This window comes from Tachyglossus aculeatus, chromosome 11 (genome assembly GCF_015852505.1).
Source record: "Tachyglossus aculeatus isolate mTacAcu1 chromosome 11, mTacAcu1.pri, whole genome shotgun sequence".
In the NCBI taxonomy this organism is placed as follows: Eukaryota; Metazoa; Chordata; class Mammalia; order Monotremata; family Tachyglossidae; genus Tachyglossus; species Tachyglossus aculeatus.
This window is the reverse complement of record NC_052076.1, coordinates 16,916,276-16,930,701: the sequence shown is the minus strand read 5'-3', so window position 1 is coordinate 16,930,701 and position 14,426 is coordinate 16,916,276. Positions and strand designations below refer to the sequence as shown.

Here is a 14,426-nt window from a genome sequence, read left to right as displayed (position 1 = left end):
CACCAACTCTGTTGCATTGTACTCTCTCAAGCACTTAGTATATTGCTCTGCACACAATAAGGGCTCAATGAATACCACCAATTGATGGATCAATTGATCGGTTGATTTTCCATATTTGCAGATGCCCCAGTTGCATTTCTCCTTGCTCACACAGTCCTTCCTAGAGGGTGAACAACCATCTCTGCTGAGGGAACATCGTTCTCTGGTATGAGCCATTTGGAATCTGAAATAGAGAGTTATCATTTTTGCAGCTCTTGGAGTCACTCTAATGACTCTTGCCCCCTTCCCTTTCTTAATCCTCCCTGTTCTAAGTAATGCTGTCAGCTGAGTGACTGACATTGTTTTCATGAGTTTTGTCTATGGAATGAATGAATGATGGCATTTGTTAAGCGCTTACTATGTGCCAAGCACTGTTCTAAGTGCTGGGGGGCGGGGGCGGATACAAGGTGATCAGCTTGTCCCACGTGGGGCTCACAGTATTTATCCCCAATTTACAGATGAGGTAACTGAGGCACAGAGAAGTTAAGTGACTTGCCCAAAGTCACACAGTTGACAAGTGATACAGCCAGGATTAGAACCCGTGACCTCTGACTTCCAGGTCCATGCTCTTTCCACTAAGTCACTCTACTGGAAGTATACATATATCTGAAAAACTGATAAAAATGCAATAAGTGCAGTTATATCAATCAATCAATCAATTATTGTGTGCAGAACTACACAATAGGAGACTACAATACAACAGAGTTGGTAGAAACGTTCCCTTCCCACAGTGAGCTTACAGTCTAGAGGGAGAGATAAACATTAATATAAATAAATATAATCATCATATATCATCACCATCATATATATCATATGCTATGAATTACAATTTTAGGATATATAAATATATAATTACATGATCAAATAGCATGAATATAACTTATTCTTGGCTATAACATTAAGAGTATAACTCCTTGAGTGAGTTGTCTACACTTCCTCTCTAACTCTCTCCTTGACCCCCTCCAGCCTGGCTTCCTCCCCCTTCACTCCACAGAAACTGCCCTCTCACAGGTCACCAGTGAATCAGGGAAGCAGCATGATGTAGTTTATAGAGCACTAATCCCGGCTCTGCCAGTTGTCTGCTGTGTGACCTTGGGTGAGTCACTTCGCTTCTCTGTGCTTCAGTTACCTCATCTATAAAATAGGGATTGAGACTGTGAGCCCTACGTGGGACAGGGACTGTGTCCAACCTGATTTGCTTGTATCCACCCCAGTGCTTACTACTATCTTTATTATGGCTTAATAAATGCCATAATTATTGTTATGATTGTTACCAATTGCCTCAGTTCCATCCTAATGTTCTTTGACCTCAGCTGGCTTCAGTACCATCAACCAACCCCTTTTCTTGGAAGGTGATCCAACCTTGGTTTCACTGATGCTGTCCACTCCTGCTTCTCCTCTTATTTATCTGGCCACTCATTCTCAGTTTCTTTTATGGGCTCCTCCTCTGTTTCTCATCCTCTAACTTGTGGGACTCTGTCAAGGCTCAGTTCTGGGTCTCCTTTTAATTCTATATTTTCACCCGCTCCCTTGAAGAACTCAATTGCTCCCACAGCTTCAACTACCATTGCTATATGGATGATAGTGAAATTTACATTTCCAACCCTGCTCTCCCTCCTTCTCACAGTCTTTGCATTTCTTTACATTAAAAAGATATGCCACTATCTAATGGCAAATTGGGCTGTCATCACTTTCTTAAAATCATATAGCAGGCAAGTGGTAAATCCATGCTTTTAAATTGTATTGGCTAAGCACTTACTATGTGCCATGCACTGTACTAAGTACAGGGATAGACACAAGATAATCAGGTTGGACACAGTTCTTGTTCCATATAGGGCTCACAGTCTTAATCCCCATTTTACAGAAGACGTAACTGAGGCACAGAGAAGTAAAATTATTTGCCCGAGGTCATACAGCAGACATGTGGAGGCATCGGGATTAGAACCCAAGTCCTTCTAGCCTCCAGGCCCATGCTCTTTCCACTAGAAAACACTGCTTTTCTAGGCCATGCTGCTTTATTGAGCACTTACTGTGTACAGAATAATGATGGTGTTTGTTAAGCACTAACTATGTGTCAAGCAGTAAGTGCTTGGGACAGTATAACAGAGTTGGTAGATACATTCCCTGCCCGCAGTAACTGTACAGTCCTAGAGGAATAGATTAAACAATTTTGAATTTCTTCAGTGTTAAATTAGCCAGTAAGGGGACGAATTCAAGAAATAATGATTCATAATGCAAGCATTCTCTATGTTGGGAAGGAAGATTTTATTAAAGAAAGTTGATAAACAGGGTAAAAGAAAGCATGAGTGAGAAACAGGATGGGAAGAATGCATATCAGACACAAAGGATTCAGGACCAGAGACTTGGACTGTGGGCTGAGAAAGGGATTTCTAAGTTGGATGGCTCAAGAAGAAGCCCTTATCTATGCTCAGATGGACAGGTTGTCACGTTGGCCAGGTAAGAGAATGAGGAGACTGAGCTGCCTTTGGGCTTTTGGCTGATAGCTTCCTCACTCTTTGGAAGCTGTTCTTCATGTTAGCTGAGGAGGACAGAAGTTGACGGGAGGCCAGGACTTGTTCCATGGTGGTGGAGATTGTGGATCCCAGGTTAATAATAATAATGATGATGATGGCATTTGTTAAGTGCTTACTAAGTACAAAGCACTGTTCTAAGTGCTGGGAAGGTTACAAGGTGATCAGGTTGTCCCACGTGGGGCTCACAGTCTTAATCCCCATTTTACAGATGAGGGAACTGAGGCACAGAGAAGTTAAGTGATCTGCCCAAACTCACACAGCTGACAAGTGGAGGAGCCGGGATTTGAACCCATGACCTCTGACTCCAAAGCCCGGGCTCTTTCCACTGTGCCATGCTGCTTCTCTAATGACCTGTCCTACCCAAGGATTCCTCCATTAGAGGGAGAGCTCAGGGGTGTGGGGGGGAGGTGATTAGCATGGGTGATTTGCACCCATAAACCCATGGTTTAATGACTATACCAGCCTGCTCCCCTAATTGAGGTGGGTTGAGGTTGAATTGGGAGATTTTTACTGGAGCTCTTGAGGACACGTAGGCCTCTCCTCATATTCACTCATTCATTCATTCATTCAATTGTATTTATTGAGCACTTACTGTGTGCAGAGCACTGTACTAAGCCCTTAGGAGAGTACAATACAACAATAAACAGCTACATTCCCCACCCACAATGAGCTTACAATCTAGAGGGGGGAAGACAGACATTAATATAAGTAAATAAGTTATAGATATGTACAAAAGTGCTGTGGGACTGAGAGTGGGGAAGAACAAAGGCAGCAAGTCAGGACATTGCAGAAGGCAGTAGGAGAAGAGGAAAAGGGGACTTAGTCAGGGAAGGCCTCTTGGAGGAGATGTACCTTCAATAAGGCTTTGAACTTGGGGAGAGTCACTGTCTGTCAGATTTGAGGAGGAAGGGCGTTCCATTCATTCATTCATTCATTCAGTCAATCGTATTTATTGAGCGCTTACTGTGTGCAGAGCACTGTACTAAGCGCTTGGGAGTACAAGTTGGTAACATATGGAGACGGTCCCTACCCAACAGTGGGCTCACAGTCTAGAAGGGGGAGACAGAGAACAAAATAAAATATACTAACAAAATAAAATAGAATAGTAAATATGTACAAGTAAAATAAATAGAGTAATAAATCTGTACAAACATACATACAGGTGCTGTATATGAATAAAGGGGATGAATAAAGGGAGCAAGTCAGGGCAACGCAGAAGGGAGTGGGAGAATCCAACTGTTCCTTCCTCCATACAATTCAGTCGTTAGACCCATGCTCTTCACTGCCCCAAACTTGTCAACTTGTGTTAATGATATCTCCACTTCTTGGCCCTTGGTTATTTTCATAATTCCAAAATTCTCCAGGTTACACATGAAACAGGCCTCCATAACTGCTCATCCCAGCTCCCATTTTTTATAACATTTCATCCGCAGCAATAGAAAAAATAAGTAGAGTAACTCCACTGATATATACCTAAATGCTAATGGTGGATGTTCCAGGCCAGAGGCAGCATGTGGGCAAGGGGGCATTGGTGAGATAATTGAGATCGAGGTACAGTGGGAAGGTTATCATTAGAGGAGCAAAGTGTGTGGGGTGGGAGAGTAGCGAGGTGAAGAATGGGGGGGGGGGGGGCAAGGTGATTGAGTATTTTAAAGCCAATGGTGAGGAGTTTTTGTTTGATTCGGAGGTGAATGGGCAACCACTCGAGTGTTTTGAGGAGCGGGGACATGTGTCCTGAACATTTCTGTAGAAAAATGATTCCCCAGATTTAAAAGGGTAGTGTCCCCCAGAAGAGCCAGACACATAGTCACTAACTTTCTGCAGCCTGTTATGAAAAAACACACCTTCTTCATAATGGTAACGTCCAGAAGGAGTGCTATTTGAGATGGGGGTCGAAAACTGTATAAACATGAGACACTGGGCTTAAGCCCTTTGAACCCCTGCACTGATTGAGAAGCAGCGTGGCTCAGTGGATAGAGCCCGAGCTTTGGAGTCAGAGGCCATGGGTTCAAATCCCAGCACCTCCAATTGTCAGCTGTGTGACTTTGGGCAAGTCACTTCACTTCTCCGGGCCTCAGTTCCCTCATCTGTAAAATGGGGATGAACCCTGTGAGCCCCCCATGGGACAACCTGATTACCTTGTACCCCCCCAGCGCCTAGAACAGTGCTTTGTACATAGTAAGCGCTTAGTAAAATGCCATTATTATTATTATGATTATTATCAATCTGGCCCTCTACCAGGGAACTCACTTTCTCTTTCCTTCCCCTGTGACTGGATCATGCTATGAATCACACAGGTGCTTGGGTCACATGGGGTGATGGTCCCCATCACTGCACAGTGTTTAGGATCAAAGCAACTTCCTGGAGGCAGGAATGCTTGCTGGAAGAAGAATGGAGAATTAAGACATGCCAGGTGGTCAATGGGGAGTCACTAAGGAATCATGAGGAAGAAAATGGGTGAGTGAATGACGTCGGTGGTCAGGATCCCAACAGAGAATTCAGCTACTGTTGTAAATTCCTTAAACTTTTTGCCTGTTTACCTGAACCTTTTGGGCTGTGAGTCTGCTGGGAATGTATAGGGCAAAATGGCTGTTAATTTGAACATGTTCTTGCTCAGCTGGAGCCATTGGGGTGGAAAGTGTTCCATAAAAAACCAGTGGAAAGTCCAGCCTGACACTGTTGTCTTGGGCCTGAGGTTTGATGATGATCATGACAACAATGGAGTCATCTATGATTAAATAGTATGGTGAGCTATGGTCCAGCAACCTCAGGACTGAAGATCTGCACAGAGTAATGAATTATTTTGGTAGTAGCTTTTGCAGAATCACTCAGGCTCATCTCAGCTAGTTTGGAAACATTGCGGTCTGGGCCTTGCATTAGTCCCTTCTCATCGAAATACTCCCCCTGAGATGTTTTGTTTCAAGGCCTGTTTGATTGTCTCGTAAACACCTTGTTTAAGTGAACAAGAGTATTTCTGGTGACTGGTGTCCACGGGAAAGGTAGAATATCAAGAGATGAATGTGATGAGCCTTTAGACCTGGACTCCTTTTGTACGACCAAGACACCATTTCCTTGAAGCGGGCATGTATCTGTCTTATCAGGAAGTTTGGTTTGTTAAGGTCTTGAGACAGGAAGAAGCCAGGACAGGATTCCTAAACTGCTTATCACTAGTGTTTTCTCACAAGATCCTTATTAATGAGAGGAGCAGGCAGGGCCTAATAATTATCCCGAGTAGAATTTACTGATGTTTGTATTAAGGTATAAACAATGATTTGTGCTGTTCGATCTCATGTGAAGCTAGAATAATTTACCAACTGTATATAAAGAAACTCTGTATTGCTAGAAGTTGTCCTGACCTTGACTAGTAGAGGAAACTCTGCAAGTCAACCACCACTCCCTAACAGTCAGTTAGTAAGCCAATCTTATTTATTGAGTGCTTACTGTATGCACAACACTGTACTAAGTGCTTGGGGGAGTACAATATAACAATAAAGAGACACATTCCCTTCCCACAATGAGCTTAAAGCCTAGAACTTATAGTCTACAGTCTACTAATGCTAAAATAAGTGCTAGTACTAATAAGTGAGTCTCTGACATGCCCCTACAAATGCAACACAGAGTCTGTGAAGTTTTCTTCCACAGTAGATATATTCCTGCTGAGGCAGGAATGCAGCAATAAAGGAGGCAGGCAGTAATGCAGCACACTGCTAAGTTCACACCTTACCCAGCTCCAGGATGAAATGAGACTGGAACGCGTATCTCCAGATTCCCAGATTGGTGCTCTTTTCACTGGACCAGTGGCCGGGTTGCCTGGAGCTGTTTCTTACCTCTGGAAGTCCATTGGCATGCCTCTCGGATACCCTTCAGTAACCAAGAACCCCAGGCGACTCCTTCTCCTGGTCCCCATCTGCAAGCAACACTAGAAGCAAGTGACACCTGTTAGGTGAATAGAGCTGAATTTATTACCTGGGTCACCCAAAGACCCCCAGCAGAATTCCCCTCTCTGCCCAAAGACCAAGAGAGCCAGGATCCTGGCATCCAGACCCTGGATATGCAAGAGAGGCAGAGAGGAGTAAAACAAGAGATACCAGGAGCAAGAATATGAACAAGGCCATGGGGGCAAAACAATTCCTGCCCCCCCATTCAGGCTTACACTTAATCTCCTGCAGTGGATGTGTGCACTACCCAAAGGATTACATGATGCTAATCACTTCCACCTCTACCCACACCATCCTCTGCACAGGATTACTCTGCACTGTCGTTTGATTTCTACATATTTATTACTCTATTTATTTTATTTGCACATATTTACTGTATTTATTTTATTAATGATGTGTATATAGCTATAATTCTATTTATTCTGACGGTATTGACACCTGTCTGTTTGGTTTTGTTGCCCATCTCCCCTTTCTAGACTGTGAGCCCGTCGTCTCTATATGTTGCCGATTTGTAGTTCCCAAGCGCTTAGTACAGTGCTCTGCACACAGTAAGTGCTCACTAAATACGATTGAATGAATGAATGAATTAATATTATATATGCTTGGCATGACTGTTCAAATCAGTTTCTCGCTACATTAAGCATCATCATCTTTGCCACTGTGAAGGTCTGATTGCTTCAGACATCGGCACAAGTTAGCTAGTAGGTGGTCAATTTCACCATCATTCCGGCAGAGTGTCTAATCTTAGAGAGCTGGTTCTCCTAGAAACAGTCCCCCATTAGGGACATCTCAACACTAATCCTATTCTTCATCAATGCTATTTGAGGGGCAAGTTCACCTGGGCATCTGGTGATGACATTACCTGGAACCATACAAGTCCAGGTGTGAATTTTTTCAAAGTGAAACAGGGGATAAGAGCCACAGGACATAGGTCAATAACTTCTAGACTCTGCCTCCCTCTGAAACTGCCCTTGTTGAAACTGGAGACTGTACCGTGATCTTTGTAATCACATCTACTCAGCATCTTTCAGTGAACAATTTGATAAATGGATCTAGCTAACTTTGGGAGCAACACAGATTTTGTTATGGTGCAGTGCTAGGTTAGGGATAGCTTGGCTACATTTGGATTTTATTTCTTAAGTTCCCTACTGTTTGATTGTTGCTGCTGACCCATTACCTTGCAGAGGTAGATATCACATTTTGTCTTAAAGTTTTTCTGTACATAGAGTCAATCATTTCATATTTCTTTTTAATAAAGAGGGTATCTGTACCTTCGGAGTGTGATCTCTCCAAATCCAGAAAAAAATCCTGTTTTTGACTGGGAGAAGGAGTTTAGGCCTTTTTGATTCACTTCCCAGATGGCTGCTGCAACTGCAGGGTTGTTAGGAGGCAAAACCCCTGAGCCCACCATGACTCCAGGGGGTGAAAATCCATTCCTTCACACGATGGTGGCAGTGAATCTCTGGGGGAATCAGCATGGCCTAGTGGATCCTAGGAGTGGATCCTAGTGGTCCTGGGAGTCAGAAGGACCTGGGTTCTAATCCCAGCTCTGCCAACTGTCTGCTGTGTGGCCTTGGGCAAATCACTTAACTTATCTGTTCCTCCGTTGTCTCATCTATAAAATAAGGATTAAGACTGTGAGCCCAATGTGGGACAGGGAATGTATCCAACCTGATTCACTTGTATCTAACCCAGAGCTTAGTACAGTATCTGGCACATAGTAAGTGCTTAATAAATATAATAAAAAAGAGCACTTCAGGGAGCTATCTGGGGGCACAAAGGAAAGGCAAGGCCCCCTGTGTGACCCCCTTTCCTCCAGGATGAGTCCATTCATGGAAGGTTACCCAGCAGCCATGTTCCAGTCTGTATCAGGGCAGATAGAAGGTATCACAGTTCAAGTAATCTTGTGGTTGAAGCCCATTCATTCAATTGTATTTATTGAGCACTTACTGTGTGCAGAGCACTGAACTAAGCACTTGGGAAGTACAAGTTGGCAACATATACAGACAGTCCCTACCCAACAGTGGGCTCACAGTCTAGAAAGCTCATCCTTTGCCTTGGTGACTGACAACTGCCCTCCATCAACAACATCCTGGGGCTCCTATAAGAGAACTCCCTGAAACCATGAAATCCATGTCCTGGCATCCCAATATAATTATCCTAAAATGAACTGAGAGGTCAAGGAGTCCAGATCAATGTCATTTTCTGTAAACAGAGGTATTGGAGCAGTCATCCCAAACTGGCACCCCCGCCAGTGATTCCTCTCAACCCAGTGGGTACTAGTCCCAGATCACCCTGGAGCTGGATAAAGTGAAAAAAGACTGCACAAGCACTAAGAAATGTGCTACATCCCTACTGTCTTCATGACTGTTGTACTTAATCAATCAATCGTTCAATTATATTTATTGAGGACTTACTGAGTGCAGAGCCCAAGTGGGAATATATGCATGGATTAGTAAGAGTGGCACTGTGTAAGCCAGTAGCACAATAATCCATTCTTCTTCACTGATTCTCAGTCATAAGTCTCTCAAGATGGCTCATCATCATTCCTTCTGGTAGATGTCTTTCATCAACACCATTCCTCACAGACCAAGACTGGTTTCACGTTGTATTTTCCACTGGTTCTTTCTGACTGTGTTCCTCCCAAATGCATGGAGCTTCAGGGCCACTCCCCTGGCGAAACTTGCGTAGATCAATGCTTCTTTGCCTCTATAAAATCATGGCTGAACCACATCTTGGCATTCTCCAGTGCATAGATCGGAACCAGGTAGAATGGACAGAAGATTCCCAGTTCTCTGTTGGGATTCTGACGAGCTGACATTGCTCATTCAGTCATCTCCTTCTCCATGATTCCTTAGTGACTCTCCTCTGAGCTCCCAGGAGCATCCCCTTCCTGTTCTCCCGCAACCAGCTCTCCTTCCTCTAGGAAGGTGTTTGATTCTGGATACTGCTCTGTCATGGGGCCCTTCACTCCATGTAATCCAGGTGCATGTGAGTCTGTTTCAGGCACAGAAGAGAAAGTGATCCGACAGTTCACACAGTCACAAGACAAGGCCACAGGCCAGTGTGGCAGGAAATAGGTTAAGTGAGAAGAGGGGGAAGTTCAAAATTGTGCCCCGAGAAGCAAGCTGCTGATTGGCTGTTGCTTGGTTCGGAAGGGAAGTTTTTCCTTCCCACTGGCCCGAGCACATCTTGGCAGAACCTTAATTGCTAATATACTCATTGCTTTCCAATTGGCCCCAGTGATGAAGAAATCCTGCAATCTGGATCACGAGTCTCTGGCCCTCCAGGTGCCACCCCATCAGGGTATATAAGAAGCATGGGGGGACAGAGGCCATTCAAACTCAGGAATCTCCTTCGCCACTGAGACAATACCAGGCCCCGAATCAACCGACACCATGGTCAATTCCTGTTGTGGATCCGTCTGCTCCGACCTGAGCTGTGGAAGAGGCTGCTGTGAGCCCAGCTGCTGCAGCAGCCCTTGCTGCCCCCCGACATGCTGCCAAACCACTTGCTGCAGAACCACTTGCTGCCGCCCAACGTGTGGTGTGTCCAGCTGTTGCCACCCAACCTGCTGCAGGCCCACTTGCTGCCAGTCGGTCTGCTGCCAGCCCACTTGCTGCCGCCCAGTCTGCTGCGTGTCCAGCTGCTGCAGGCCTTGCTGCCCCCAACCTTGCTGTGTGTCCACCTGTTGCAGGCCCTGCTGCCCTCAACCATGCTGCGTGTCCAGCTGCTGCAGGCCCTGCTGTCCTAGGCCCTGCTGCCCCCTACCCTGCTGTGTGACTAGTTGTTGCCAACCCTGCTGTCGCCCAGCCTGCTGTGTGACCAGCTGCTGTCAGCCCTGCTGCCGCCCAACGTGCTGCCAAACCACTTGCTGCCGTCCGACCTGCTGTGTTCCCAGCTGCTGCCAGCCCTGCTGCCGCCCAACGTGCTGCCAAACCACTTGCTGCAGAACCACCTGCTGCCGCCCTACTTGTGGAGCATCATCTTGCTGCTGAATAATCTCCCCTCTCACCAGCTGTGTGCAAAAAATGACCATCCTCATAGATTCCTGGGTTCCCTGTACAACCTGAAACCATCCAGGAGAAGGATGGCCTGCAAGAAATTGAGCTGAGTACAAATGTGGGACCCACAATCCTCATTACTGTCAAATTGGGCTGTCACCCATCCAAAGGGCACCATCTTCATCCAGGTGGACAAAGACATCTAAGCAGCCTTGAAGTCATTGGCCAAAAGCCACATGGATAATCATCTGGCCAGGGTGACCATCTGTCCATGTGAGGAGGAACAGTGAAGTGCATCCAACCACCTAGCAGTGTGAAAAAATCCTTTCTCACCCCACCATCCAGATTCTCCGATTCCAAGTCCTCTGAGCCTGATATGCTTTCTTCCCATCCTGTTCCTCTCTCTTATTTTCATATACATTGTTCATTGACTGCTTTCTAATAAAACATTGCTTCCCAGCAAAGACAATCCTGTTATTGTGAATGATTATTCACTGAACTCTTTTCCCTATCAGCTTCTTGAACACAGTAGAAATCTAAAATGGTTTACAGTACTCTGCACACAGTAAGTGCTCAATAAATACGATTGATTGATTTAATTTATCCCATTAATTTCCACCTTCCTGATCTTGATAGTCAATGCTAAAGAATGAGCACTATTCATTCATTCATTCAATCGTATTTATTGAGTGCTTACTGTGTGCAGAGCACTGTACAAAGCACTTGGGAATGACCTAGAGAATCTTGGGAAAGTGCAGAAGAGCTCTCCCTGGGACACTACTTAACAAAGCTATAATAGGAAAAAGTTCAACCTAAGATTGTAGTCTTCAGCCCTCAGCTATAATGGTGATGAAATCATCAGCCAAGAGCAATGATGAGAAGCTACAGTCAGGATCAGTCAATCAATCTACCAGTCATATTTATTGAGTGCTTACTGTGTGCATAGCACTGTATGAAGTGCTCGGGAGAGTTCACTATAAAGGAATTGGTAGATACATTCCCTGCCCACAGCGAGCTTACAATCTAGAGGGAGTGACAGACCATAATGTAAATAAATTAAAGTACAAATATGTACATAAGTGCTATAAGATTGAAGGAGGCATGAAAAAGGGGTGCAAATGGTAATACAAGGGTGACGCAGAAGGGAGTGAGAGAAGAGGAAATGAGGGCTTATTCGGGCAAGATTTCTTGGAGGTCTTGTGCCTTCAATAAGGCTTTGAAGGTGGGGAGAGCGAATGTTTGTCAGATATGAAGAGAGAGGGATTTCCAGGCCAGAGGCAGGACATGGGCGAGAGGTCAGAGGTGAGATAGATGAGACTGAGGTACAATGAATAGGTCAGAATATTTCATGACTGAGAATCTGCTCAGAAAAATGGATTATTTGGCTTCAGGTGCACTTGTCCTTGCTAGTCATAGTCACACTTGGAAAGGAGTACAATAAGCGACGAGGCAGACAGGGGAGCAACACACAACACACACATGCGGTCTTTCTTTACTCACTTCAGCCAGTTGCAGAAGCTGGGAAGCAGTGTGGCCTAGTGGAAAGAGCCCAGATCTAGGAAACACTTATTTGTGGTGTGATCTTGGGAAAATCACTTAGTGTCTGCAAAACGGGGATTCAATAGCTGATGCAACAGGTGTTCTCCCTACTTCTTAGATTATAAGCCCCATGTGGGACCTTATAATCTTGTATCTTGCCCAGTGCTTGGTTCAGTGCTAGGCATTTAGTAAATGCTTAACAAATACCACAGTAATTATTATTACTACTGTGTGTTGTAAGACTGGAACCCATATCTCTGGATTCCCAGAGCGGTGCTCTTTCCACTGGACCAGTGGCTGGGCTAACAGTAGCTGCTCCTAATCTCTGAATGTCCATTTGCATTCCTGGCAGAGTTTATTTGAGAGCCTGATTCAACTGGATGTCTGGTAATGTCATTAGCTATTTCCAAGATAAATCAGGGGTGATTTGAGAGGGGAGCAGGAGATAAATCCCAAAGATAAAAACCTTGGAGACTGCTCTTAATGAAACTGCAGATTGTGCTGTGACATTTGGGGTCACATTGAGCCATTATAAAAGAGGCGATTCCTGGACAAATTGATGGTTGGATTTTGCTACTATGGGAGCAATCGTGGACTTCCAGGTTAGGGACAATATGCAGTTATACCTGGATTTTATTTCTAGTCCCTGTAGCCTGACTGTTGCTAATGACCTTGCTGAGATAGACACCACATTTTGTCTTCTGCATTTTTGGTATATGTAGTTAAACATCTCTTATTTCCTTTAATAAAGAGGGGAACCCATGCCATCTGTTAAGGAACTCTCCAAACCCAGGGAAAACCATGTTATTTATGGGGAGAGGGGGTTGAAAGTGTTTTGATACGTTCTCCAGGGTGATTGCTGTGACTGCAGGATTTCTGATTCACTGGTAAAGCCCAATAGGCCACAGAGTCTCCAGGGCATGAAAATCCATTCATTTGCAAGATCATGGCAGTGAATTTTCTTGTGAACGTTGGTGTGCACTAGCGAAAAATATCTGGGAGCACAAAGCAATGATGGGGCACTTTGAGTGTCTCCTTTTCTTCAAGTCTGGCCCAATTTGGGAAGGTTGTCCCAGCAGGCATGTTCCTGTCCAGCTCAGGAAAAGTAATATAGTACAGGGAGTCTTCTGTTTCGAGGCCACCACCTGCCCATGTTGCTGACAACTGACCTCTGTCAAGAATTCCCCCAAAACCTCAATTCCCCTGACCCAGAAGCCCAAAATTATTACCCAAAGAATGAGACAAGCAGTCAAGTTGTCCCCATCTATGGCATTTACTGGAAGCAGAGGTATTGGAGCGCCTCCATCCCATTCTGACATTCCTGGTTCCTCTGGATCCAGTGGGATTGTGAGACTACCCCAAGGTGCTAAGAAGGAGAGAGAGAGGGATCACCACTCTTTCCCCAAGTTCCCCTCTTGCTCCTCCCAGTGGATCATGAACCTTCCTGAGTCTGCCCTGGAAGTGGGTTTCCTCACCTCTGATGTCAGTTTAAGGTGGTGGGGAAATACAGAAATGTATCTGTATATTTGGGGGAGTTCACTGATCTAGAAGCTGATCAGTCCTTGCCAGAGGTAGGGACATCAGTTTAGATGTCACGACCTCTGTATCCCCCAAAATCCTATCGGATCATCCTCAGAGGTAGGGAAATCATCTTTTCACTCTGTGATTGCTGCTGAATCATCCCTGGACCTCCCTATCTTCTTTTGCGTCGGTTTTGTCATGCTTTCTGGAGATGTTGGGTTTATGTTGTTCTTGAGGTCTGATGGTCCTTCTCTGCAGCGTGGCTCAGTGGAAAGAGCATGGGCTTTGGAGTCAGAGGTCATGGGTTCAAATCCCAACTCCACCAATTGTCAGCTGTGTGATTTCGGGCAAGTCACTTAATTTCTCTGTGCCTCAATTACCTCATCTGTGAAATGGGGATTAAGAGTATGAGCCCCCCGTGGGAAAACCTGATCACCTTGTAACCTCCCCAGTGCTTAGAACAGTGCTTTGCACATAGTAAGTGCTTAATAAATGCCATTATTATTATTATCACTCTGCCTTTGAACTTCTTTCACCCTTGTGCCACTGGCCATACCTGCCTCACCCCATTCTCCTGCTCAGTGGAGAGAGCACTGCTCTGGAAATCAGGAGAGTTGCCTTCAATTCTCATATGCTCCAACTGGCTAAAGGGAGAAAAGACAACACTTACACTTAGCAATGTGCTGCATCATTCTCTAACTCATCACAACTAAATTCCTGCCCAAGTGGGAATATGCATGGATGAGTGCACATCGTCCCGCCAAGCCACTAGCATGATATTCTGTTCCTCTGCACAAATTCTCAGTACTAAAGTTTCCTGACCCATTGTCATTCATTGTGGTGAATGGTTT

At 45.0% G+C, this 14,426-nt stretch overlaps 1 protein-coding gene across 1 annotated transcript; it reads left to right on the top strand.

Moving 5' to 3' along the window:
- The first annotated feature begins 9,852 nt into the window (after positions 1-9,852).
- Positions 9,853-10,509, top strand: LOC119934085 (keratin-associated protein 4-4-like). Its single transcript, XM_038753469.1, has one exon. It carries the CDS (start codon positions 9,910-9,912, stop codon positions 10,507-10,509), a length of 600 nt encoding a protein of 199 aa, XP_038609397.1. The 5' UTR covers positions 9,853-9,909.
- Positions 10,510-14,426: the final 3,917 nt, after the last annotated feature.